This window comes from Kogia breviceps, chromosome 12, assembly GCF_026419965.1.
Source record: "Kogia breviceps isolate mKogBre1 chromosome 12, mKogBre1 haplotype 1, whole genome shotgun sequence".
Lineage (NCBI taxonomy): Eukaryota > Metazoa > Chordata > Mammalia > Artiodactyla > Physeteridae > Kogia > Kogia breviceps.
In genome coordinates this window covers 89,120,523-89,147,714 of record NC_081321.1, presented here as the reverse complement: position 1 = coordinate 89,147,714, position 27,192 = coordinate 89,120,523, and the positions used below count along the sequence as shown (strand labels likewise).

At 48.3% G+C, this 27,192-nt stretch overlaps 1 protein-coding gene across 2 annotated transcripts in view; it reads left to right on the top strand.

The window, feature by feature from the left end:
• SYN3 (synapsin III) overlaps positions 1-27,192 on the top strand; it is a 443,491-nt gene that overhangs the window by 399,415 nt on the left and 16,884 nt on the right. For both annotated transcript variants that reach the window (XM_059081741.2, XM_067010054.1), the window contains exons 8-9: positions 20,352-20,494; positions 25,062-25,136. In XM_059081741.2, the coding sequence (XP_058937724.1) occupies positions 20,352-20,494; positions 25,062-25,136 (218 nt within the window). The remainder of the gene's footprint in view (positions 1-20,351; positions 20,495-25,061; positions 25,137-27,192) is intronic.

Here is a 27,192-nt window from a genome sequence, read left to right as displayed (position 1 = left end):
GGTGGTGTTTTCAGAACCTCACTGCACTCTGCAAGTCCCACATCCTTCCCCCCAAAAGAGGACCACGCCCCTGTCACAGAGCTCACTGATGCTGGCAGAGTCACCTCATCACCTCTGCCCTCACGTGTGTACACTTTGCCATGCCTTTGCCCTCCCCCACACCCATCTTCCCCGTCTCAGTGCTGTCGTGTCTCCTGTACCGAGTTCGTGTTCCCTCTGAGCTCTGGCTCTCATTTCCACCCATATCCTCTGAGACTTGGCTACCTGTCCATTCCTTCTCACCCCTGGTTCTCAGTGCTACTTCTCCACTGGCATCTTTCCAACACTGCAGCATGTTCAAATCTCACTGCGATTTGCAAAGAATAAATATGTCTTTGTGAAGCCTTCCTAAATCAGCTCCCACCACTCCCCGAAACTTCCTCTGGCAAAGATCGTTCATGCCTTCCAGATGGACAAACCTGATAAAGTCCTAAGCCCCTTGTTTTGCTCCTTGGCCATTTGTCATGGTTGCCCTGTCTCCTGGAATGCAGTTCTACCTCGTCTTCTGGAACACCACTCTCACCCGCCTGTCCTCCTTCCTCTCCAGCCAAACTTTCTTCACCTCCTTTGCATTCCCCTCTTCCGCCCTTCTGTCCGGGTGCCCTGGGGTCCCATCCTTGTCCCTCCCTCTTTCTCACTGTAGGTGACTCCTCAGGCCTGTGCTGTCCTGTTCAGTGGCCACCAGCCACACATGCCTGCTGAGTCCTTGACATGTGGCTCCATTGAGATGGGCTGTGAGTGTAAATACACATCCAATTTCAAAGACTTAGGGTACAAAGAAGAGAACCTATCTCATTCATAATTTTTATAAAGATTACACATGGAAATGATAAATAGTTTTAGACACCGAGTTAAATAAAACATGTTCTTAATTTCATCTTTTTTTATTTTTACCTTTTTAAATTAACGTGGTTACTAGAAAATTTAGAATTACACATGTGGCTGTAGGGACAGCAATGCCTTAGACAATTGCGTCCACTCCTGTGGTCTCACCTGAATCAGAATGACACCCAAACTAATTCAGCATAGCGATAAGGCGTGAGCTCCACTGTCTGCATTTGAATCCCAGTTCTGCCACTTACTAGCTGGGTGAACTTGGGCTTAGAGCAATGCCCGGCGCATGCAAGGCACTGGATAAAAGCCATTCTTGTAGAGAGGCAGCCATGCAGGGTAGTCTTAGCTGGGAGCTCTGAAACCTGACTGTGGATAGGCATCCTTCTCCTTTGCTCACCAGCTGTGTGACCTTGAAGCTACTCCACCCTCCCTGGGCCTCACTGCAGCATGGCCAGAGTCCCGGTGTAGAGGGCTCCCAGCAGTGGCCGCCGTGTGATCAGCACTCGGCACATGGTTCTCCTGCTCGGCTCCCTGGACCCCACATCCACCGTGAGCATTCGCTGCATTTCCCTGCCTTTCTCTTCCCTCTGCCTCAGGTCAGTTCTGCATCACTTTTGCTCTAAACTACAGCAGTCACTGCCTAAATGTTCGCCAGGGCTCCTGGCTGGCCCCTCCCATCCATTTTCCACAGTGTCTGCTGAACTGGGGTCCTAAAACCCAGAACTACTGCATCCCTCCTCTGCTTAAAACCCAACAGTAGCTCCACGTGATCCATGAATAAAGCCTGCGAGGTCCCCCAGCATCCACCAAACCTGGGGTCCTCTCAGCACTGGCCTCCGCACACCCAGGGCCGCTCACACCCACGCCTTCTCCAGTCCCCAAACACGCCGGATGGTCTCACGCTCCTCTGCCTTTCCCTCCCTCTTTTATCTTCCGTGATCACCCCACACCGTGTCAGCCTCTTCAACGCTAGACTCAGCTCAAGTTCAAGAGTTCGCTGGACTTCTCCCTCCCCAGGCCCTCAGTGGATGTGACCCCGACTTTGTGCCTGCACTGGGCCTGTGCAGAATTCTGCTGCCCCGTCGGAACCCTAGGTGCACTTTCAGCCACCTGCCTGAGTCCCCTCACAGACGGTGAGCACGTTAGGAACAGTGAGGGTGACGACGGTTTATTGAGAGCGTGCTACCCGCCAGCACTGCCTGCGGACTGGACACAAGTTACCTTAGCCCTCTTATCTAGAGCGCCTGAGTCGGGTACTAATTACCACTTTACAGTTGAGGGAGCTGGGAGATAGAGGTCCAGTAACCCCCTTTTGGCATTTGGTGAGCCAGACTTCAAAGCCAGGCTGTCTGGCTTCAGAGACCACACTCTTAATCTCAATTTACATTTTTTAATTGACACATAACATTGTGTAAGTGTAAGGTGTACAACATGTTGGTTTGATACATTTATGTATTGCAGTATGATTACCACCTTAGCGTAGCTAAAACCTCCATCCCATCACATAATTATCATTTCTTTTTTGTGGTAGGAACGTTTACAGTCTACTCTCTTAGCAACTTCGAAATATATAATACAGTATTGTTGACTATAATCACTTCACTGTGCATCCGATCCCCAGAACTTATTCATCTTCTAGTTGCATACTTACACCCTTTAACAATATCTCCCTGATTCCCCCCCTCCCCCAGCCCCTGTAACCGCCATTCTACAATCTGTTTCTATCAGATTGGCTTTTTTTAGATCCCACATATAAATGAGATCACACAGTATTTGTCTTTCTCTGCCTGATTTGTCTCTCTTAGCATAATGCCCTCAGTGTCCATGCATGTTGTCACAAATGGCAGGATGTCCTTCTTTCTCGTGGCTCAATGACACACACACACACACACACACACACACACACACACACACACACACACACACACACACACACACACACCGTAAATGTTTTTATCCATTCATACACTGACAGACACAGGCTGTTTCCATATCTTAGCTATTGTGGACAATGCTGCCCTTGATTTACTTTTACAACCTAAGCTAGTATGGTTAATTTTGAAGCCGGGAGTTCAGAGAGGGAAGGTTACTTGCCCAAGGTCACTCAGTGAGGTCCCTTCCCAGCCTCTTGGCTCTCAGTGTTCTTTTTCTTGGTTTTGGTTGGCCGTGTGCCCCTGCCATGAAAGCCCAGGCTGATGGCCCTGATGGGAAGGAGGGACCCTGGGCGGCTCGCAGGCAGACATGGCCCGAAGCAGTGAAATGTCCACAGAGAGGTGGAAATAATAAGCCTGCCTGAGGGAGCATCTGCTTTGTTTGCTTGGCTTAGTGTGTTTTCATTACAACGATCTGGAATCTGATCCCGCTAGGAGGCTCTGAGGCTCCCTTTATTCTCCTGTTGGGCAGAAGAGAGAGTGGGGTAGAGCAGCTTAGCCAAGAAGTGCTGACAGGGAGACAGAGCCGGTCAAGTCCAGGGTCGAGACACTCCCTGTGAAAGCCCAGACAAAGGGGGTGCTAGGCAGGGACACGGGGGAGACGGGCTCACAGTCAGGGCCTGTCACATAGAGGGCGATCATTTCACGGTGAGTCAAAACCCTCCAAGTCAACCAAGATGGTGCCTTGCCTGAAGGTCGAGTTCTCAGACCCCAGAGAGGAGATTTACTAAGCATGGGGCTTTCAGGCAAGTAAAAAGCAGACCTTAATGAGCTCTTCAAGGAGCCTGCTGCCCTCTGTTCAGCCCACAAAGCCAGGAGGTCATGCAAGGAAAGTGGGAAAGGGCAGGAGAGAGGTTCCAGTTGGGTCAGGGAAGGTTCCGGCAACTTTTATAAAACCACTAGCAATGGTGCTATTTGCTATTCATTGTGGAAGGTCTCTTATGAGGAACCACTGAATGAATGCCTTTTGAAATTAAGTGTTAGGGGGTTGTCTCTTCAACACAACTGGGGTACTTCTCTTTGTCAGATAATAGAATCACTGGGTCTGGGATTGGAAGAAGCATTAAAGGTCATCGACCAGCCTCATGCTTGACTTTGCTCCTACAATACCCTTTTCCAACCAGTCAGCCATGTTGCAGGCTCTGTGGGAGTTGCCGGGGTGTAGTGATAGTAAGGAATTTGAAAAATCAAGTGCGTTAGTACAAATAAAGGTATTAAAGACTGTGGCTTAAATGTGCAGGCAAATGGCTTCTCATAACCAAACCCCAGAATTAGCAGATTTGCCCATCAAACACAGACATCGCTGGGCTGCCTCAGGCTTCCCCACGTTGGGCCTGACTCAAAACACTTACACTCTGGGAAGCAGAGCAGATTACGTGCTGTTTGTGGGAAAGACAGCTCCCAAAGAGAAAGGAGAGGAGAATGGCCTGGGCTCCTACGTGTGCCCCATTTCTCCTTCAGACCCTCTGATCTGAATCTGTCACTCCCTTTGAGGAGGAGTGAATGACAGGGGCAGATGAGCCAGCAGTGTCACTCCCTCCACATGGAAGGAAACTGCAGGAGTTTGGAAATAAGAGAGTCCCCTGATAGCTTTCCCCCAACCTAAAGGTACCCTGCTGCCGCTGAAGAAAAGGACCCCGTGCCCCCAAGTCCCTTCGGAGGGGAAAATTGTGCCTCAGACAAGAGCCTCAACAAGAACACCTTCCTGCAGACACACCCCTGGGCCAGCAAAGCAGGTTTAGAGAGCCAGTAGCAAGTAAATGAATCGACCCGGCAAGCAACAGAAAATTCCACCTCAAACTGGCTTAAACACTCTGAAAGCCTAGGGATTAGTGTCTCAGTGTCACCGAGGCCCTAGGCTCATTCTGTCTCTGCTGGCTGGCCTCAGGCCCAGCTTCGTTCTTGGGCAGCTTCCTCTCTCCTAGCCTGGCTGCTAGTGGCATTCTGGGTTATATGCTTCGTGCCTCCCTGTTCACATCCATCATGGAGTGAGATGTTCTCTTCTGCCTCATTGAGACGGTTTATTCATGAGTCCAGCCCTGGGCCAGTGAGAGAAGCATGCCGTGTTCTGACTGACTGAATATAATCAGGATTCACCTCTTGTATGGGGAGTAGCATCAGTCCCCCTGAAACCCACGGTTGGGTGGAGATGGGTAGATAACCTAAACAAAATTGGGGTTCTATTAGGACGGAGGAAGCGGGGAATCGATATCGAGTCGACTCTGAGATGGGGACTTGCTACGCGCTGCGCACTGGGGTCTACCCTTGGGAACACTGCCCTGGGGAGTGAGGGAGGCCGGACTAGGCAAAGGGAGAGGTTGAACTGCAGTGCAGTTACGATGGGGACCTCGGCTGACTCCATAAGGAGCTCCAGAGCTGAGACGGCCCTTCAGAATTGTCCCAAATCGTGGCAAGGGACTGGGCCGTTGAACTCCTGCCGCAATCAGTCATTGGATGTGGGCTGTGCTAGGAATGTGGTGTAAACTTGGGCAAGGCATCTCCCCTTAGCTGAGGGCGGTTCCTGGGGAGAAACGCAGCCATGAGCCCTCAGCAGCCACCACCCCAGGCAGCTCGGGGAACGGGTGCCTCTGTCCTTAAGGGGGGATCTGGGTGGCACACCACAGGATTCACTGCAGAAGGCAGGAACCGTCTTAGAGTATCTGTCTCTGCTGAGAACCCCAGGTGGACTCTAGGGTGACATGGCAGTCCTTCCCATGATGCCCTGCTCTGAACACCTCCAGCTTCCTCTGAGCAGCCACAGGAGGGAACTGAACATGAAGGCACTTTGTAAACCAGGCAAGAAGAAAGGAAGGGAGGAGAGAGGGGGAAGGGATAGGAGGGAAGGACCTAGACTCACCTTAAGGAAGAGAAGAGGGCTGAAGCGCAATCGAGTGGCCCCTGAATGACCACCCAGATGCATTCTCCTGCACAGAAAAGTCCAGAGTTCTGGGAAGCCTCAGCCCACTTGGTTCCTTAACAGGATGGTGTCACAGAGAGAGCTGTGGTTCTCCTCCTGCCTCCGTGGCTGTGCCTTTGTCCTCTCTGCTGCTTCCCTCTAATCTCCCCAACCTCTACACTCTGGCATGTGAGGCTCAGTCTTCTGACCCCTCCTCTAGCTCCTCCCCATCCATAGGCTATTTCATTCAATTCCATGGCTTTCTGAACCATCTATACATCCCTGACTCATGAATTTAAATCTCCAGGGGAGCCCTCCCTTCTGAACCCCAGACTTGTATGACCAAATGTCCACCAGGACCTCGGAGGATGGACACAACTGAGCACTTGGTTCCCCCCCCAAACCTGCTCTTTCCACAGCCTTTCCCATTTGGGGAGGAGGCAACGGGGAGAGGGGACCCATCGTTCCAGTTGCTCCAACCAAAAACCCTGAGCTCACGTTTCACTCCTGCATTTCCCTCACATCCCACGTCCTACCCATCAGCAAACCCTTTCAGCTCTACCTTCAAAATATTTCTAGAATCTGCCGCCCTGTTTCAAGCCACTGTTGTCTCCTACCCGTGTTGTTAAAGTAGCCTTCCAACTGGTCCCCCTGCGTTTTAGCCCTTGCTTTAGTCTTCTCACAGCAAAGGAATCCTTTTAAATTGTAGGTCAGACTGTGTCATTTCCCTGCCCCAACCCTCCCTGGCTCCCCCCAGCATCAAAGTAAAAGCTGAAATCCTCCCAGTGGCTCTGGACCCCGCATGACTTGTGCCCCCGTGCCACCGCGCTGATCTGCATCCACACCGGCCTCCCTGCTGCTCGTCAGACACACTCAGCCATCCAGGGTCAACCTCAGGCCTTGGCATTCATCCTTCCCCTCCTAAGGTAGGCCCATCACTCGTTCCTTCACCTCCTCCAGGTCTCTGCTCAATGCCATCTTATTAGGGAGAACTCCAGCAACCTCGATATGAAATCACATCCCCACCCTAACCCCTGTAAGCCCCACCCCCTTAGCCTAACTTATCTCCCCCATAGTGTTCATCTGTACCTAATACGTCATATATTTATTTGTTTATTCACTTCTCAACCCCATCAGTGTATCCCTGGTGCCCACGACAGTGCCTGGCTTATAGCAGGGGCTCAATATTTATTGAATGAATGGCTGGGCTTTGGAGTCAGACAGACTTTGGTTGGCATCTCAGCACTTCCACATGCCAGCTCTGGGTCCTGCAGCCAATTACATAACCTTGCTGGGTTATGGGTGAAATAGGGAAATAATAGTTCTTACTACATAGGATTGTTACGAAGGCTATGTGAATTAATATACAGCTGTTAGAATGACACCTGACTCATGAAAAGTACTCATTAAGAGTAGCTGTCGGGCTTCCCTGGTGGCGCAGTGGTTGAGAATCCGCCTGCTGATGCAAGGGACACAGGTTCGTGCCTCGGTCCAGGAAGATCCCACATGCCACGGAGCAGCTGGGCCCGTGAGCCATGGCCGCTGAGCCTGCGCGTCCGGAGCCTGTGCTCCGCAACAGACGGGCCCCAACAGTGAGAGGTCCGCATACCACACACACACAAAAAAAAGAGTAGCTGTCATGGTCCATCATTATTGTTATTACAATCATCGTTATTATTTATTCACTGGATGAGTCACGCGGTCCCAGCCCAGTGCCCCACCCCAGCCCCCAACCTCTTCTCTCCAGCCAGAGGTGGAGTGGGTGATTCAAGTGGTGGCAGCCTGCCCTGTGAGTCAGCTCTGAGCCTCAGCCGTGCCGGGGTCCTTGGCATAAGCTGCCTTGGCCAAGGGGCCCTTGGGTTGAGTCATCAGGGCCGTGATTCCAGCTGGGGGACACCTCAGCTGTGGAGTTTGGCTGGCAGAGTTTGTCCTCCCCAGGTCCTTCCAGGAAGAGACTGGGCACCTGCCCCACTGTGCTCTCAGGAACTACCCTTTGCCAGCTCAAGTCCGTCTGTCAGTAGAGTTTGCAAAAAGCCAGGCGAGGATACGGGGTGCGGGGGGAAGGAAGAAGATAGGAAGGAGAAGAGTTGCCTCGATCCTTTGCTTTCAAAGCAGGGCAATGTCGGGAACAGATCATGGGGCTCTGAACTCACCAGACCAGATCTGAGTCTCTATCCCTCCACTTACTAGCTGGGAGACCTTGGACATGTCCTTCGCTTCTCTGAGCCTCATCTGTGAAATGGGGAGGATAACATCTCCCTCTCAAGGGATACCAGGAGGATTGACTGAGTGGTCATGTTGTCTTCAAGTCCCAACTCCTTCACGAAGCCTTCTCAGATCTGCCCTATATGGTCTCTGAGTTTCTGTGACTTTTGTAAAAGGGGAGGAGGAATTCCCTGTCTCTCCATTTCCCCCACCTCCCACAGGAAAGGGAGGGACCAATCTAATACATCCTTCCTTTATTCATTCAACAGCCCTTTTTAAAAATGAATTTATTATTTATTCATTCGTTTATTTACTTTTGGCTACATTGGTTCTTCATTGCTGCACGCAGGCTTTCTCTAGTTACGGTGAGCAGTGGCTACTCTTCGTTGCGGTGCGTGGGCTTCTCATTGCGGTGGCTTCTCTTGTTACAGAGCACGGGCTCTAGGCGCGCGGGCTTCAGTAGTTGTGGCACGTGGGCTCAGTAGTTGTGGCTCGCGGGCTCTAGAGCGCAGGCTCAGTAGCTGTGGTGCACGGGCTTAGTTGCTCCGCAGCATGTGGGATCTTCCCGGACCAGGGCTCAAACCCGTGCCCCCTGCATTGGCAGAAGGATTCTTAACCACTGCGCCACCAGGGAAGTCCCCACTCAACATCTCTTTATTGAGCACCTACTTCATGCCAGGTGCTGTGCTAGCGCTGGAAATCATGGGCTAGTGGGAGAGGCAGATAGGGTATAAATGAGCAAAGAAATACAGCTGTAAACTTTACTTAGTACTAGGCCAGAGAAGAACGGGTTGTTAAAAGAGAAAAACATGGCAGAGCTGTTGGAGGAACTTCTGAGGTGGTGACACATGAGCAAAGCCTTGAGGAAAGAGAATGAGTTGGCCATGCGAGGACAAGAGTGAAGAACCTTGCAGAGAGAGCAGCACATGCAAAAGCCCAGAGGCAGGAAAGAGCTGGGGTAGTTGAGGAAGTGCCAGTGTCACGACCGCATACAGAGAGCCTGAGAGGAGGTTGGGAAAGGGGCCGGGCCCACATGGGGCCCACCTCCTGATGTTCTTTATCTCAGGGATCAGCCTTGCACGGCCTGTTCCCACTGCCTCAAAACAGTTGCCTCGTTAATTTTTTCCAGTTTTATAGTTGTTTACAGAGACAGGGCTCGGGTTGGTACATCGTGACTGGAAGCACTTAGGGTTGTTTGTGAAGATTAAATGAGATACTATAGGTGAACTGTGTAGTACAGTTCCTGGCACATAGATAGTGCTCAATAAGAAATAGATACCTTGAAAGAATACATGTGAAAATAATGAGATACATATAAAGCCCCGTGCCAACACCCACTTCAAATTGTTTCTTTGTGATTTAAAAGAGAAGAGAAGCTTTGGATTTAAATTCATCCTCTTCTTCATAATCATGACAAAGAAAGTTGGAGTAGAATCCATAACTTCATCTGGGAAACCTCCCCTGGCACCCACCCCAGGGTGCATCAGGCTCCCTGTGCTGCACACCTGGCCTCTGTCGCAACATCCATCACCCTCTGTTGAATTGCCTGTCCGTGTACCTGTCTCTCCCATGGACTGTGAACTCCTCAGTGGTAGGGACTGTGCCTTGATTATCTGTTTAATACAGCACTTAGACAACATTTTATTTTATTTCAGATACGTTCAGGGACTAGTCCAAATAGTCTCCTTACACTCGTTAACTAACCCACATTTGAGCTAAGAGCCTGGTCCTGATGAACCAATCTAGAACAGAATTTACATCATTTTTAAAAGCGCAGTATCCTTGTAATTTTCCTAAAATAGGAACTGGTTTAAAGCACAGATGGGTTTGTTGGATATCCCGCCCCCAAGGGTTTCTCAGACCTACGATTCACATGAGGAGCAGACAGGCTGTTCGCCAGGGATGTTACACCAGAGGCTTGTGTTATTCACTGCTGGGGGGAGGGTGCCAAAAGTAGTAACATTAGGCCTACAGTTCCCAAACCCTGCACCCAACTCCCTAGGGCAGCAGAGTATATTTTAATTTTCAAGGGAAACACAGCAGTTCTAGGCAACGGGTCAGACACCATGCAAATTACTAGTCGAGGTGATTCACAGCTTCAACATTAGATCACAACATGTTCCTTTCGATGACATCACATCTTTGCAAAACTGGGTTTTGGGCGGTAGTTGTGCTAAAAGGCAAGTGCTCTGTGAAAATCAGTGTGGAACAGGAAATGTGGGTGAAGCGCCCTCTCTGATTCTAAGGTTTGGGAATTTGTGCGGTGCCCAGCAAGCACACACATCTCATTTGTAAGTAATTGTAGCTATTTAAGAATGAAATAAAAATATTATGTGCATTGTTTATTTGTTACTAAGTTGTTAGAACATAAATATTTATTAAGCTATTTAGCTCTAACTACTTAACAAATGAAGCTGCTTAGTACTTCTTTTGGCCTTGGAATGCTGTGAAATCATTCCTGAGATGGGCATCGTAAGTCCAGAAAGCTTCAGAATTTCTGCATTGGCTTCTTTGAAACTCACATTTACCTCTTTTAAGCTTTTGATGTGGAGCTCAGGAAAGATTCTGAGCTAAACTCTGTAAGCATGGCCTGATGTTAATGATGTAAGCACAGAACCTACACTTAGTCCTGCCTTGAGAGTCTAGGTGGGCAAGACTGGAAAACATTTACTGGGAGGGAAAACAGAGATTTAGCTCTTCCCCTTCACTCCACCTAATTAGCTTCTTAACGAGCATAGACCACTTTGTAATGAGCTGGAAGCGTGCCTTCCTGTTATAAAAACAGAAAAACAAGCATCCATTTGTGTGCCAGAGTTACCCTTTTATTATCTCAAACTAGGAGTGGCCTGAATATCCAGCTGCCTCAACCAGCTAATTATTGCCAGAAGGAGACCACAGAGCAAGTGTTCTGAAGCTACAGTTATTATTTTTGGTAGATCCCCTGGTAGCTTTTAGCCTATTCATAAATAACCTGGTTCACTAAATTGCCTCAAATAGTTATCTTTGAAAACAACAAGCTTGTCCCAGCCATCACACCAGATGGAACATGCTCCCAAGTGGGCTTCTATGGGAACTTGAGGGAGATGGACGTGGCTGGAGTGAGCCGCCGGTCACGCTTGCCCGAAATGTTTACTAGGCTATTGAAATATGCCGATGGACTTCAGTTGCTCAAATCTATCAAGTTTAATTCCACACCTTCTTCTAGGAAGGATCTTGACCCCATTCCCAGTGTTCACCTTTCAGAGGAAGTGGGATTGCCCTCCTCAAGCATGAATCCCTATTAGCCCTCAGCTTCCATGAAAAGATGTCAAGGCTCAGTTTTCTGCTAATGCTTGTGAGTCTCTTTTCCACCCGGAGCATCAACCCAAGGGCCACTGCACCTCCTTTTCCCTTTGCCTAGATTCTCTTTACCCAGCTACTCCCTTGACTGGCCCCTTCATTTATTCTTTCAGCAGGTATTTATTGAGCATCTGCTGTGTGCCAGACACTATGCTGGGTGCCAAGGGTATAAAAAGGAATGATAATAATAGTTAACATTTATTGAATGCCTGTAACGAACAAAGAGTTCTTCTAAACTATTTACATGTATCTCATTTAATGCTCAACAACAATCCAAGTCATCCACATTTGATCAGGAGTAGTTTCTTTATGTTAACAAGTTACCCACATTTTGCTGATAAGGAAAGTGAGACACAGAGAAGCTAAGTAAATCCCCCAAGGTCATGCAGCTAATAAGTGATGGAGCTGGGATTTGAGCTTGCATTCCTCAACACTCTATTATATTGTCTCCTAGCAAGACACAGGAGGTTCTGGTTTTATTTGGCTTACATTTTAATGGAGGAGAGAGACAATAGCACATTAGCAAATAAGTAATTTCAGATAGTCAAAGATGGTAAGAAAAAATAGCGATAATTCAGTTCAGACTTCCCAGGAAGGAGTAGCCACTTGATATCAGGTAGCTGGAAAAGCCTCTGAGGGGTCACCTGGGCTGAGACCTGAAGAAACCAGCCATGGGAAGATATTCAGGAAAATTATTCCACCAGCGGGAATAGCAAGTACAAAAGCAGTAAGTCAGGGACAAGTTTGGCTGAGTGCAAAAGAGAGATGACCAGGAACCAGGTGATATAAGCTTTTCAACCTGGGCTGCATGCATTTGCCTGGGAAGCTTCCAAAAATACTGATGACTTGGCCCACACCTAGAGAGTCTGAGGAAATCAGTCTGAAGTTTGGCTTAGGCAAGAGGAATTTTCAAAGAGATGATTACACAGTCCAAAGAGAGATGATGTGGCCTGGACCAGGGTGGTGGCAGTGGAGATGCCGCTCTCCTTCAGCCGCTGTTCTCTCCACGCAACCCACCTGTGGCCACAGGAAGCACGTACATCCTTAGCCTGGATAAACCAAAGGCAGGATGCTTACCTGCAGATGGCCTGGGAAGGATTCAGCACCAGACACATATCAGTCTTGCTGGGTGTCCCACTGAAGCTCCTGCCAGCCGTAGCACAAGGGAGGAGTGGTAGGCATAAACTTTTCCTAAGAAATCACTGTCTCAGAATCTCTAAGCTCCAGCAACTCAACCTGGTAATATCAACGTGGGTGAATCTACCAGTTCTTGGCCGTAGTGGTCTCTGTCACAGATCGCTTTGGGAGGTGGCATCTTTGTCTTCTTGCTGCAGCTCTAGTTGAGACAATGCATTCATCAGGGTTGTCCAAAGAAACAGAAGCAATAAGAAGTGTATACTTAGATAGATAGATTTATTTTAAGGAATTGGCTCACGTGACTAATTTGTCTTCTAAAGTACAATTCAGTGGCTTCCTCAAGGAGGAACCATTACCACTGTATAATTCCAAGGCATTTTCCTCACCCCATATCCTTTAGCAGTCACTCCCCATTCCCCTTTTACCTCAGCTCCTGGCAACTATGCATCTACTTTCTGTCTCTGTGGATCACCAGCTTATACTAAAGCAAATCCCAGATATCACAACATTTCCTCTAAATATTTCAGTATGGGGACTTCCCTGGTGGTCCAGTGGTTAAGAATCCACCTTCCAATGCAGGGGACGTGGGTTCGATCCCTGGTCAGGGAACTAAGATCCCACATACTGTGGGGCAACTAAGCCCGTGCACCACAACTACTGAGCCCACGCACTCTAGAGCCCACGCGCCACAACTAGAGAGAGACCCACACACCGCAAGGAGCCCACGTGCCGCAACTAAGACCCGATGCAGCCAGATAAATAAATAAACAAACACATATTTTTTTAAACTATTTCAGTATGAATTTCTAATACATAAGGACTTCTTTTTTAATATAGCCAAATACTATTATTACACCTAAAAGTTTGGTAATAATTCTTTAATATCTAGTAAATAGTCAGTATTCAATAGTCCTATGTTAATTGATTTTCTTTCATTGTATCCAAATAAAGCCTTCATATTTCACACAGTTGGTATGACGGAAGTCTCTTTTGATCTGTAACAGTTCCCTTCCTTCTGTTTTGTTTTTCTTGTCATTTATTTGTTGGAAGGGAAAAAAAGGTCATTTTCCTGCAGAATTTCCTACCTTCTGAATTCAGCTGAGTACAGCTCTGTGGTGTTCTTCCAATGTCTGCATTTCTTATAACCTGGTGGATGAATATAGAGACTTGGTCTGATTCAAGTTCTAGGTTTTGGCAAGAATATTTCATAGGTGGTAGTGAGTGTTTCTCTTGCATATCTATAGATGTAATCATGTCTGACTATCTCTCTTTTAGGATTTAAGACTGATCTGTGAGTTCAGGTGTTCTCTGCCTGATACACGCATTAGGGAGTTCTCCATCAGTCTTTCCCAATGGTCTTTGGCATTGAGCATTGTTGCCTAGATCTGTTGTTGCAGTAACATAATTGTTGCAGAAGGCTGACCTTCTCATTCTCTTACTTCTGCACTTATTAGCTGGCACTCATCTAAAAAGAAGAACTTTTCCTCATCGATTTGGGTGAATATACAGGAGATAGCTTTGGCACTGGATGAATAGTTGCATAAATAACTGTAAAAAAAAAAAAAGCATTGATTGATGGTTCAAGGTCAGCAAAGAATCTCAACAACTATCTAATTAAAGATAAACAACTTTGGTTGAGCACCTCCTAGGTGCCAGGCACTGTATGCTAGGTAGGTCCTTTGACATTCATTATAATTCCACTTAGAAATCATAATAATCCTGCAAGGTAATTGTTATAATCACCTTTAATAGGTAAGGAAGCTAAAGCTCAGAGAAGTAACTTAGGTAAGATCAAAGAGCTGGATTACATGTATAGGAAGAGTGCACCAAAATCTTGAATGACATAGAGCTGAGAGGGAGAGTTAACAGGTCAGACGACAGAATCAATATTGGATTCCAACCAAGACTGGAAAAGGTAGACATAAAGTCCTACTCGGGGATTAAAACCACTCAAGTCCAAGCTTGGAGAGATGTGGATTCTCAGGATCTTCTGTTTAAAAATGATCTAGAGACATTAGCTTAGAACAAGCTCCACATGGATCTTAGAAATGCTAATATTTTATCTAGCTGCGTTAATAGGAGCAAGATAATTAATAGGCACAAAGCTCCATTTGGATAAGAATCATAAATCTTGTTCTCTATTGCATCCCCAGCCCCCAGCATAGTATCTGGAAGAATGATCAGTCAGTCTCTGAATATAATGGGTACTCAATGCATATTTGTAAATACTTACATATATTTATTCGATCATAAAACAAATTTACTGAGCGCCTGTTTTTCCCTGCCGTTACAGGTGCTTGAAATACAACAGTGCTCTTGCAGAGCTTATATTCCAGTGGAATGGTAGGGAAGAAGGACAACAAACAAATAAGTAGATAAGGAAGTGGTGGTGGAAATGCTATGGAGAAAAATTAAGCAGGGTAATGTGAATGAGGAGTGCTGGGTGGGAGGAGTAACCTCACACATGGTGGTCAGAGAAGGCAGCTCTGAGAAGGTGAGGCTGGAGGAGAGACCTGAATGAAGTGAGGCTGTGAGCCATGCAAGCAAGGAACAGTAAGTGCAAAGGCCCTGAGGCAGGATTAGGCCAGATGTGTTCCAGATAGAGTGAGGTGATGGTCTTATCCAATCTCAGCTGGTAGAGCCACATCTGGAGTATGTGTGTAATTTTGGACACCACATAGTTTAAGAGAGTATCAAAGGGGGGAGCATTTTAAGGTAGTAAATGGTCTGGAACCAGCTCACATTGGGATGGATTGAAGAAAAGAGTAGCTTAGGCACGGCTGGGTGGCTCTCATCCAGTGGATGAAAAGCAGACACAAGGCAGAGGGCCGAGATGTACCCTGCATGATCAACCATTGGAACCATTTGTTCACTCTTGGTCTAATATACAGTAGAACAAGTTCCCTAAGATGGTATGAGCCACCTTGCCCAGTAGTGAGCTCCCTGTTGTTAGAGGTGTTCGAGCAAATAGTGCACAGTCTTCCGAGGCTGTAGAAGATGACTTGCCCATCCCAGCTGGGGTTTGGAGTAGGAGACTTCTGAGATGAATCCCAGTGAGGAGATTCGGAATTGTCCCCTGACTCCTCTTTCCGGTTCCTCTCCCTGTGTTTTCACTCTCCCTCCTTGCTCACCCTGCCGTTGGAGCACAGGTGTGCACGCACACACTCACACACACTCTCACCCACGCACTCACACCGGGGAGGTAAAGCAGTTCAAAAAGCTGCAGAGGAGGAAAATGAGCAACTGAACAGGGAAACAGTGAGGGAAAGGAGGTAGGAGAGATGGGGGCCAGGGTGAGGAGGGCATGGAGGGGAAGCAGGAAGGAGACAGGCACTGAGAAGGGCTCAGGGAAAGCAGAGGGAGGTAGAGAAGTAGGGGAAAGGAGAGATGGAGAAAGACGGGAGAAGAGGTGACAAAGGAAAACGCAGAGGGAACGGGACAAAGAGGAGGAAGATGACACTAAAAGTAAGAGAAAAAGGATGGGAGGAGGCAGTGGATGTGGGAGAGAGGAAGGGTGGGGCCCAGGAGGAGGAGAGGGAGGGAAGGCGAGGAAAGCAGAGGAAGGAGAGAAGAGACAGGGGGCGTAGAGGGGACAGGGAGGCAGCGTGAGGGTGTGAGACTTCAGAGTCAAGGAGCTCGTGTGGCACCCCTGCACGGGTCCCCAGAGCAGGAAATGGGTAATCTTGAATCACAGCTCATTTCAAGCTTCCTGTTTTCAGCTTGTCTCTGTGAACAGTTGGAGGGGTTTCCAGCTAGTAACTCCCTCCCCGGGCCAGCAGCCATTCCACCCTCCCCATGGCTAGCCATCCTCAATAGCTTCTCACCCCACCTCCCTTTATGGCCTGAGCACCCGCCCAGAGTCCCCTCCAGCACCACCCACCAGGCCACCTGCTCCATTCTCCAGAGTCCCTGACTTCACCAGGTTCTCAAGGCTCACAATGGAAACTGTAAACCTCTTACAAGTACTGGGCTCACGCTAACTGATTGTACCACTGGCGCTACACTAGGAAGCTGTAAACCTCTGAGTGTGGAATCCAGCCTGAGCATTTACAGAAAAATTCACCTTATAAAACATGTTTCCCTGAAACACATTTTCTCTGCCTTTTTCCAAGCACCCTTATTTTTCCTTCCATCTGCTTGCCTCCTCCCAAGTTACAAGCAAATCTGTATCCAGGCTTCTTAAAATCAATCCAGCAAACACGTCTGAAGGATCTGCAACATGCCGGGCGCTGGTGTTACAACTGGGACCGAGACATGTTGTCTGTCCTTAGGAAGCTCACAGTCTAATGGGGAGACAGACGTGTGGAGCCAGTGGGAGAGCCAGGTTCTATGGGGCTCAGACATCACACAATTTGAGAACAAAATTACTAGCCCATGTATGAGAAACCTGGGTTACCTGCTCATCCTGAAGAGGGCAGGATGAGCTCCGCACCCCAAACAACCCGACTACTCTAGGAGAGAAGGGCTCACAAAGGGAGGTTGGGGTGACCACTAATTAATTAGTAATTAAACCCCTACATCTGTACTTTCTCTCTTTGCTCTCTTTTGTCTATCCTGTGAATAAATGAATGCATGCATCATGCATTCAACAAATATTTACTTAAGGATGAAGTTCGGCTGCTGTAACAAAGACCTAAGGTGGCTTAAACGAGCCAGGACCTTGTCTCTCACCTAACAGGCTCCTTCCATCCTCTTGATCATTCCTTCCAGGGGTGTTACCCTTCAGACACAAGGTCTTCAATGGAGCCCACTGCAGCTAGCAGGACGAGGAAAGGAGGAAGCGAAAAGCATCCCCCCACACAAACTTCCCTTATAAGGCAGACCTGGAAGTTCAGGCCCCACTTCTGCTCACAACTCATTGACCAAAACGTGATCACACAACCATGATCACATGACTACACCAGGTGCCAGGGAGATGGGGAAGTGTAATATTTATTCTGGATGGTCATGCACCCCCAGACCAAGGTGCTTCACTGCTATAGAAGAAGAGAATGGTTGTTGTGGACAACCCAGAAATCTCTGAGACAGCCTGCAGTGTATGCTGTTCTGACTAGGAAACCAGAAGTAGCTCTGGTCCCTTCCAGATCCACCCAGTGACAAAAATGAATTAGACAAACTGTCCCTGCAAGCTCTCACCCCCATTCTTTCATTTTGTTAACTCTCTCTTTACCGGATCCCAAATGTTGGCTGAGAATGAAACATTATGATCACCCAAGGGGCAGTTGAAGGAAGAGGAAGCAATATAGACTTTTTTTTTTTTTTTTTTTTTTTTTTTTTTTTTGCGGTATGCGGGCCTCTCACTGTTGTGGCCTCTCCCGTTGCGGAGCACAGGCTCCGGACGCGCAGGCTCAGCGGCCATGGCTCACGGGCTCAGTTGCTCCACGGCATGTGGGATCTTCCCGGACTAGGGCACGAACCCGTGTTTCCTGCATCGGCAGGCGGATTCTCAACCACTGCGCCACCAGGGAAGCCCAGCAATATAGACTTTGAAGAAGTTGCCAGGAAAAAAAAAGGGAAGAAAATAGTGGCATGAAAACCAAATTTCGAAAAGTTCAGTGGCTTCGGATACCATAGAGTGCCAAAGCAGGATAGGGAGCAAAGGGAGCTCTATCGTATTTGCCAATGAGGAGGTCAAAGGTGACCTTTGCCAAATCAGTTTTGGTGGAGTGGTGGGGAATGACGTCCAGAGAGAGCTGGTTTAGGAGTAAGTGGGAAATGAGGATGTAGAGACAGAGAGAGCAGTGGTAACTGAGGTATTGAAAAGCAGGGACAGTTTGAGATTAGTGGATCCATGATCATGTTAATCCAAAGGATAAAGAATCAATAAAGAGGAAGAGATGAAAAATACATGGCAGAAATATAGTTTGGCTGCTTTAACAAAGACCAAAATAACCGTAGCTTAAACGAGATTAAGGTTTACTTGGCTGTCATGTAGGAGTCTGAGCATACACAATCAAGGGCTGACTGGGGACTCCATGGTGCTGGAAATCCAGGTTCCTTCCACCTTATTAGTTGCAGCTTCCATCTTGTGGTCCAGGAAGGCTGCTCCAGCTCCCACCATCATGTAAACATCCCAGTCAGGTAGAAGAAGGGAGAAGGAAAGGGAGGGTTCCCTTCATCTTAAAGGCACCACCCAGAGGTTGCTCTCATCACATCTACTCACAGTTTCACTGGCCAGACTTAGAGACTTGACCACATCTACCTGTAAGGAGACTGGAACAAAATAATCTTTAGCTGAGAGACCAGATGCCCAGGTAAAACTTAAGGGTCCTATTACTGAGGGAGGAGGGAACAGCAGGCAGTCAGAGCCTTAGAGGACCTAGAACAAAGGGTAGTTTCGGCCTCCGGTGGGAGGAGGCGCCCTGCCACTGAGGCTGGGTTGCACAAAGAGCCAAGAAGAGAGAAGGTTTGCCAAGCCTCCCTCCCCATCGCTGTTTACGATCTGTTGGGTGGGACCGCAGGCATGCACTTGTAGATACCCTGAGATTGTTCAAAGAACAGCTGTGCTTTTTTGGAGTCCTGAGTTTCATTCCCAGCTCTGTGCTTAGCTGCTCTATGGCCTTGGACAAGGAGAAAAATCTGTTTCCACATGTTAAGTGGCCATAGTAATGGCCACCCTGCCTGCCTCACAATCCTGTTTCAGGTCCCAAAGGAGAGCTATGAAGATGCCATGTAAGTTGTGAAGTTGGGGCAGATGTGGGTGGGCATCATTATGGAGGGAGGGAGTGGTCAGGGCACTGCTGAGCCTGAAGGGTGGGCAGAAAAGGACTAGAAGAGGCTGTAAGGACAGGACCCCCTCCCACACAGGCTGCTCAGCACCCACCCAGCCCCCCAGTGGATCTGGCCTCTGCCCACTGCTGGCGCAGCTTCAGAACCCCTCCGCTGTCCGAGTGAGGATGACAGAGGAGGGGGCCCCCACCCAGCTGTCCACAGGTGCTGGGAGTCGGCCTCTGTTATGTCTTGAGATCGCTGTCACAAAGCCTTGGCCTCATCCTCTGCACTTGGCCTTGGAAGCTCTCCTAAGTCCTCTCCTTGACCCCAGGACACCACCGCATGTTCCTGGCCTCAGCCCAGTAAACAGTGTGAGCGAGTTTCTCCCCCAGGCCTCTGGACTAGCAGAACTAGCCATGTCCAGTGCATGCACCCTCCCACACACGCCCCCCCCCCACACACACATGTACACACAAAAACACCGCACACCCGGCACAACACACATGCAAACGGCACACATATACATCACAAAATACACATTCCACCCACATACGCCACACACCCCACACGCACATCATCCACAAACTTCACACACACAACCCACGTGCACACACCCTGCCCGTGCACACCACACACACATGTGTGTATGTAACACACATACATACTCTCTTCTTTCTAACTGGCCTCTCTCTATCCCACATCACACCCCTCCATCCAACCCTCTACACAGCTGCTTGAGTGATTTTTCTAAAACACAAATTAGGCTACTTTCTTGTTTAAACGCTTCTCCATCCAGTGGCTTTGCAGAGTCTTCAGGCTAGCATCCTAGCCCCTACCAAAGCTGCTGAGGCCCTCCATCTATTCCCTGAAGACCCTCTGCAGGCATCCCCCCACCCTCCTGCCCCCTTGGCCAGTCCAAACTACTGGCCCCTCCCCCCTCCCCACGGGCTCCTCCTGCCTCTACCTTGTCCATTCTTCATCCTCTCCAGAGAATGCACCTGCTCCGTAGTCCGTATGAGAATCGCGTTCAGTCTTCCAAACCCTGTCCAGAGCCCACCCCTTCTGTAAAGATTCCCTTGACTCCCCAAGTGGAATGCTGCCTTTCTCTTCCACAGGAAGTGGCGGGGTGACTGCTTCCCCTGCCAGGCAGGCGACCTTCTCAAGGTTGCTATATATGGTGCAGCCCCGGGTCCCAGCACTGGGTAGGTGCCCAGTGAACGCTGGGTGGGTGGCACTCAACCCCTCATCCTCCCACACAGATCAAAGTAGAAAACCAGCATGACTACCAGGACATCACCAGCATGGTGGCTATGGCCAAAACCTATGCCACCACTGAGGCCTTCGTCGACTCCAAGTACGACATCCGCATCCAGAAAATTGGATCCAACTACAAAGCTTACATGTGAGTCCCTGGGCAGGGGCTGGGGAGCCGGGAGGGAGGGTATAGGAGCAGAGTGTGAGAAGAATGGAGATTAAAAATACATGTCATGCCCTGTCTTCTCTGCCCCAGAGCAGAGACCCCACAGGAACATCATTATTTTCCCTTCTGTCTCCTTTACCGCTCTTTTTCTCTGGTTAGTACAGCACAAGGCTGATGTTCCATCATGGCTTATCGCAGGGTAGAAAACTGTCTACCCAAATGAAGCCTGTTTCCCCCAGAGAAAGAAAGACTGTTGGCATGTTTCCAGGTATATACCTGATGTATGTCATAGGAGACATACATGGAAGAGAAACTTAGGGACAAATCAAGGAAGGCCTTGAATGCCTTGCTGAGGGTTGTGAATTTTCTTCTCTTCCCTTCTGAGCAGTGAAGCGTCATGATCTGACCTGTATTTGTAAAAAGATGGCTCTGGGGCTATGGGCTGCAAAAGGGTTTCTCTGGGACAAATAAGATCAGGAAGGAGATTACATCAGATTTCTCCAGCTGCAATTAGTAAAAACCATACCTGACTAATTTGGTAGAGTTTTTTTTTAAGGGAGTTTGTTAGATGAATGATCAGAACTAACTAACAAAACCCCAAATTATCAATTTCAGAAATATTAGGGTCCAGGGCAGCCCCAAGAATCTGGGTAGCCAGAAGTAATATACAGTCTTCGCAGCACCCCATTAGGAATTGAATCTGCCCTAATCATTTTCAGGGCTTGACTCAAGATCGTGACTCCGTGGAAACAGTGCTGATTAAGCCAACTGTGGTCACGTGCTTATTAGTTAGAGGAAGGTAGATGAGCAGTATGAAGAGTCCCAGCAAGATAGCAGGCAATATGGGCAGGGTCACTATCCAGTGGAAAGAGAGGTTGTGCGAGTACAAGAAAAGGGGTGAATGCCAGAAAATCCAACACACATTCATCCCAGGGGTGGTTCAGGCAAAGGATGACTCACGCTGGAGCTGCGGTTACACGGATGAGTGGGAGTTCTTGCCCAGGTGGAGAGCTTGGTGTTTAGAGAGGTCTTATCTGCCCCAAGTCCTCTCTGTCTCACTGGGGAATATTGTTGTTTCCACTTGGAACGGTGAGACCCCAGAGAGGCAACAGGTGCCTGGTTTCCAAGCATGTATGGCACACTGCTTGCATGGTTCCATCTCCGAGGACTACAACCGCTGACTCTGGACAGTTAGAAAGTCCTTTGCTTCTGTGTGGTGGAGCTGTGCTCTAGATCAGGGTCAGCAAACCACAGCCCACAGGCCAAATCCAGCTTCCACCTGTCTCAGTAAATAAGGTTTTATTGATCGCAGCCATACATATCCACTTCTGTATTATCTGGGGTTGCTTTTGCACTCCCTGGATTGCCTAGACTGGGGATCTACGGACTTTTCCTGTAAATGGCCAGATGGTAATTTTAGGCTTTGCAAGTCGCACAGTCTCTGTTGCAACCACTCGACTCTGCCATTGCCTGGGAAACTGGAGAAAATGCAGTCAGTTGACCTATAAGGAAATATGCCCAGGAAAGGGATGGAGCCAAGAAGTACTTCTGGCCAGTCTTGCCAATCGCTCTCTTCCACCCATGAGCCAGGCCAGACCTGTCACTGCTCTCAGATGCCCTCAGGGTGATAAGATCACCTCCCCCTGCCACCCCCAACCTCTCTGAGTTGGAGAATATTCCAGTGCATGGTCCAGTGCATTCCTGAGGCCTCCACCATCCCTCATGATATCATTTCCCTCCTCTCCTCATTGTTGCGTTTCCATCTGACATTGACAACACCTTGTCCCAATTTCTCTTCTTGAGGATTACCTCATTGCTGCATTCTTTATGCTGAGCATTTCTGCCCTGACAGCTCCAATTTGTCATTAGTTATGGTGTTTCCTGGACCCTGGGTTGGCCCACATCTGAGGAAGAGTGTTCATGTCACACATCGGTGTAGAACGCCCTCACTGCCCATGACCATTCAGCGTCCTTTCTGGCCCACTTCCTGCCCAGCACTTGGGCCTTTGTGCTTGTTGCCACTGGGTGTCATTGTTTCTAAGTCCTCTCAGCAGACAGAGCTGGGAAATAAATGTGTGTATCTCAACTTGTGTATACACGTCTGTAATTACACACACACACACACACACACACACACACACACACACACACACACACATCCATCTATAGCTAAAGCTAAACAGAGTTCATACTGATATGTCAGACTTTCATCCAGTACCACATGATTCATTTTAGCCTTCCCAGATTGCTTATCTGTAACTTCCCACTCCAACAGAGAAAAAACCTGGCTCCCACCATCCCCCATCCATGTACTTCTTTGTTCATCCACAGTATATGTGTACAGTTGCAGAACTGTCAAGCCGTAGTCCCATGAGAAACAACTTCACCAACTATGGTACAGGACTTACATACAGTTTCTTTTATACTTAGTCATACAGTCTCCACTAATTTCCAAAGTTACTTAGGCAGCACCTTTCCACTTACCCCCACCCCTTCATCAAGGGGGTCAGCCTCATACATGTGTCATAAACATAGATTCTGTTGTCACAGTCTACATCCCATCCTACATTCTAGCAGCTGCATCACATTTTGGCCCATCAGCTCTTTTCCCCAGACCTGTGATGGGCTCTGCCATGAAGAGTCATGGTGAAGAGCACGGAGTTTCTCAGATATGGTTTTGTGGCTTCGGCCAGTCCGTGGGAATGATAATAATAATAATGTCCATCTCATTAGGTTTTGTGAGACTGAAATAAGCCAGTGCTTATAAAGCTTTTAGACCCATGTCTCAGACATAGAAAGCACTCACTAAATATCAGCTCTCACTATCGTTATCTTCTTGGAAGGAGACCAGTCTGGCTCGTGTTCCTGCTGCTTCTGGCATGAGAATGCTTTTTTTTTTTTTCTTGTCTACGCTTACTGAAAAGTAATAGTAGCACCCATTGTACTAAGAGATTTATGGGAATCTTTCCTTTAATCCACACAATGCCCTATAAGCATGGTACTAAAATTATTGTCATTTACCAATGAGAAAATAGACTCAGAGATGTTGTCCGTGGTTATACAGCTAGAAAATCCTAGAACCAAGATTCAAACTCGCATCCATCTGACTCAAGTCAGTTCTTACCTTCCCTTGTTACCGTGCAGGTCCCACTCTATTGAATCCTACTCATCCTCCCAGGCACAGCTCAGTCGCTACCTTCTGGGGTTCATATTAAGTGACTGGTTTCTCCTTTGCTTCCCTGGAGTGCTTCATGCCTCCTGTGTACTGCTAACCCTACCATGCCTATGTTCTGGTTTTAGGCTGGTCTACCCTTTAAGGGAGTGAGCAGCTCGAGGAAGGGGTCATCTCTGCACACTCAGATTAGTCCTGTACCCAGGACGTAGGGAGGCCTGGTGATTGTTTGCCAAATTGAATTGAATTTCATTGAGCTGAACTAAACTTAATTGATGTGAAGCTTATCAACGTCACTGCTACCCTTAGTCATTATGTCTCCTGTTGGCCACCATCTATTCTCAGCATCTGCTGTGCTCAGATACATTTTATTTTCTCTTTTAGAAAGACATTTTATAGCAGTTCCTCTCCTGGTTCACCCTTAAACCTCAATCACATGCCTTCCCTTGGTCATGAAACAAATTGCTTTACCTCTGCCACTTTGCTTAAAGCCATTCAGTCTTTACTGAATCCAGATATGCCATTAGAGATAGTTTGTCTGGATTGCTCTTCAGCATACACAGTCCCTTACCTAGTAGGTAGTTACCGGGCACCTACTACATGCCAGGGACCACTGGACCCTAGAGGTACAGAGGGATGAGTCGGACATATTCCCTACCCTCAGGAAAGACAGCATACTAAAGTAGTCATTGCAAGTGTGAGCATTACTAAACATTGGCATAGGGTGTAGTATAGGGGGTTCTTATTGGGGAAGATGTACTCTCGGGAAGTCACATTTTCAGATGAAACCTGAAGGATGAGTAGGACTTAGGGGGGCAAAGATGGAGATGAAGACTGGATCAGGCAAAGGGAAAAAGGTGTGTGGAGGCCTACACACAGGAAATATCTGTGGGCTTTGGAGAAAGGGCGAGGGAACTAAGAGGGTGAGGCAGGCAGAGCCAGAAGGCCTTCCTGCTGCTCTTCACCATGGAAAAGTAATCACTTCTCTCCGTGGATCATTTTTCCTACATTTTGGGGGCTCTCAAAAAAGATTCCAGAGTCACCAGGGACTATACTGCCCTAGTTCTTCTTCTGAAAAACAGGAGACCAAAGTTTGCAGGATTTAATCTGATAGTGTAGGCATTTGTTAAATTTAACTTTTATATTTCAAAGGTGGCTTGGGAAAAGATACATAAGACCCAACAAATAAGACAGTCAACGTAAAGGGAAATAAAAACAGAAAAATAAATCTGAAGACTGGATGCATACCTAAGAATACATGTCAGGATGTAAGCCAGATACTTGAATCAGAGCCGCCAAACAGTCAAAGCAAAAAAGGAAAGCAGGTCAATGACAAGCATCCCTAATGCCCTCACTGTGTTATTTGTTCTGATACAGGAGAACCTCCATCTCTGGAAACTGGAAGGCCAACACAGGCTCTGCTATGCTGGAGCAGGTGGCCATGACAGAGAGGTAAGAGGCAAAGGAGGTGTTTAGGGAGAAGCACCAGCCATAGTGGGAGATAGATAGGGATACAATAAGGATCCTGTAACGAATGCCATCTCACACTTTGGCCACTGTCTCTCCACCCACAGAGTACTTTCCTAGGCATGATCCCCGTTACTGCCCATAATAGCCTGTAGGGCAGGTTTTTTAAATAACCCCATTTTACAGATGGGCAGAAAGTTCAGAGGGGGAAAGTGACTTGTCCAGGGTCACAGAGCTAATCAGTGACAGAGCTGAAAGTAGAACCCTAATATCTTGACTCCCAAGTCCAGGGGTCTTTCCGGCCCTACCCAGCTGCTGTAGGAAGAGAGCAGGAAGTCCTCACCAGTCTTTCCCTGCTCTGACAGCTGCATGGAAGCATCCCTATTAGTGCAACAGGGCTACTGGACTGTCCACTCCTCTCTCAGACTTATTCCCATCTCAGTGTGAGAGGGAGAGGTTGATTTCCTGTGAATCGTGAATGTGGCAGAGATGCACTCTGGCTGAAAGCTGCTCAGGTCTTTCTCCCTTATTTAAACAACACTGTAACCCATCCTCACCTGAAGAAGGACCTGTTGCCTGCTCTTGTGGCCAGCAGCACACACACACATCCTTTTTTGATTGTCCAGTGACTTCTGCTTGCAAGCATTCAATGACAGTGGACAAAGCATGGGCTTTGGGGTCAGAAAGGTCTGTTCAGTGACCATGTATTGAGTGCCTACTGCATGCCATGTATGTTGAGCACTAAAGAGGCCAAGAAGAAAAGAGCCAATCCTTCCCTTTAAGAACTCTGTACCAGTTGCAAGTGTCAGAACACAAATTAGATCGGTTTGAGCCAAAGGGGGGATTTATTGGCTTGTGGCAATGAAAACTCCGGAGGCACAGCTCCAGGTCAGACTTTAGAACTTATTCTACCCCCTTAAGTTGGATAGAATATGTTGGCTTCTATGTTGGTTTCATTCTGGTCATTCATATGGTGGCCCATAATGACTGCAGGCTTATATCTTGACAGTGTCAAGTCCAGCAGAAAGAAGGTGTCTTTCCCAACCATTGCAGTCAAATCCCGGAATACAGCCATATTCACAGATTGGCCTGACTTAGATCATATGACCATCCCTGAACCAATCACTATGGTCCAGAAAGCAGCAATGCTGTGATTATATAGGCCTATGTCACATCTCTGCCTCTAGAGATTGGAGTGGGACCACCGTGCTACAGCAACGATGACTGAGTGAGACTTAGGGGAGGGATATAGCACAGTCACTGTCCTCATGGAACTGCTGGTTCAGGGCTCTAAGCTGAGGAAGCAGCATGAACAAAAGGGAGTGGTCCTGCCCCTTCCAAGCTGTATTACGTAGGGTAAGTTAACTACCCTTTCTGAACTTCTTCAGTTGTAAATTGGAGTTAACATACCCAAGCCAGAGGGCTGAATGAGAGAGGGATGTTCAGTGCCTAACCCAGTGCTGGCCCATGGCAGGGAGGGGCACTGTACATGTTGGCTTCCTTCCCTTCCAGTCAATCCCAGGTGGCAGCTACTGCCTTCCAGGTGGGAACCCACCTATGCTAACATGTCTCAGGGGAGTTGCGCCCATTACCTGGCACAACGGAATCACCTGGTCTGGGGGAGTCACATCCTTCCCGCAGTGGGCGTTCATAGGACAGTCTTGGCCCTTTTCTTCATGGCCTTTCCAGAATGTGAGCCCAGCCTTCCCCAGTGCCTCACAAGCTACTCACAGATGTCTCCAGCAGGGCACTATCCCCCTGGCTCTGCTCAGTCCCAGGCCACATGGGCCATCTCTGCAGGAGCCTACCATGGGAGTGGGTCTGCTCAGGCCTGGAGTTCACTTTCCATCCTGCAAATTCATGGGCAGTACCCTCAGTGCCTCAAGGGGCATTAGCGGATGAGATGAGAGATCTGGTTCTGAGAGCACTTCAGCTCATTCCAGGCCTTATGGCTCAGAGACACAAATAGATCTCAGAGCAGGCGTGCCCCCATTTGACCCTGGAGGGTGGGGAGAGAAGCAAGAACGTTTGACACAAAGTC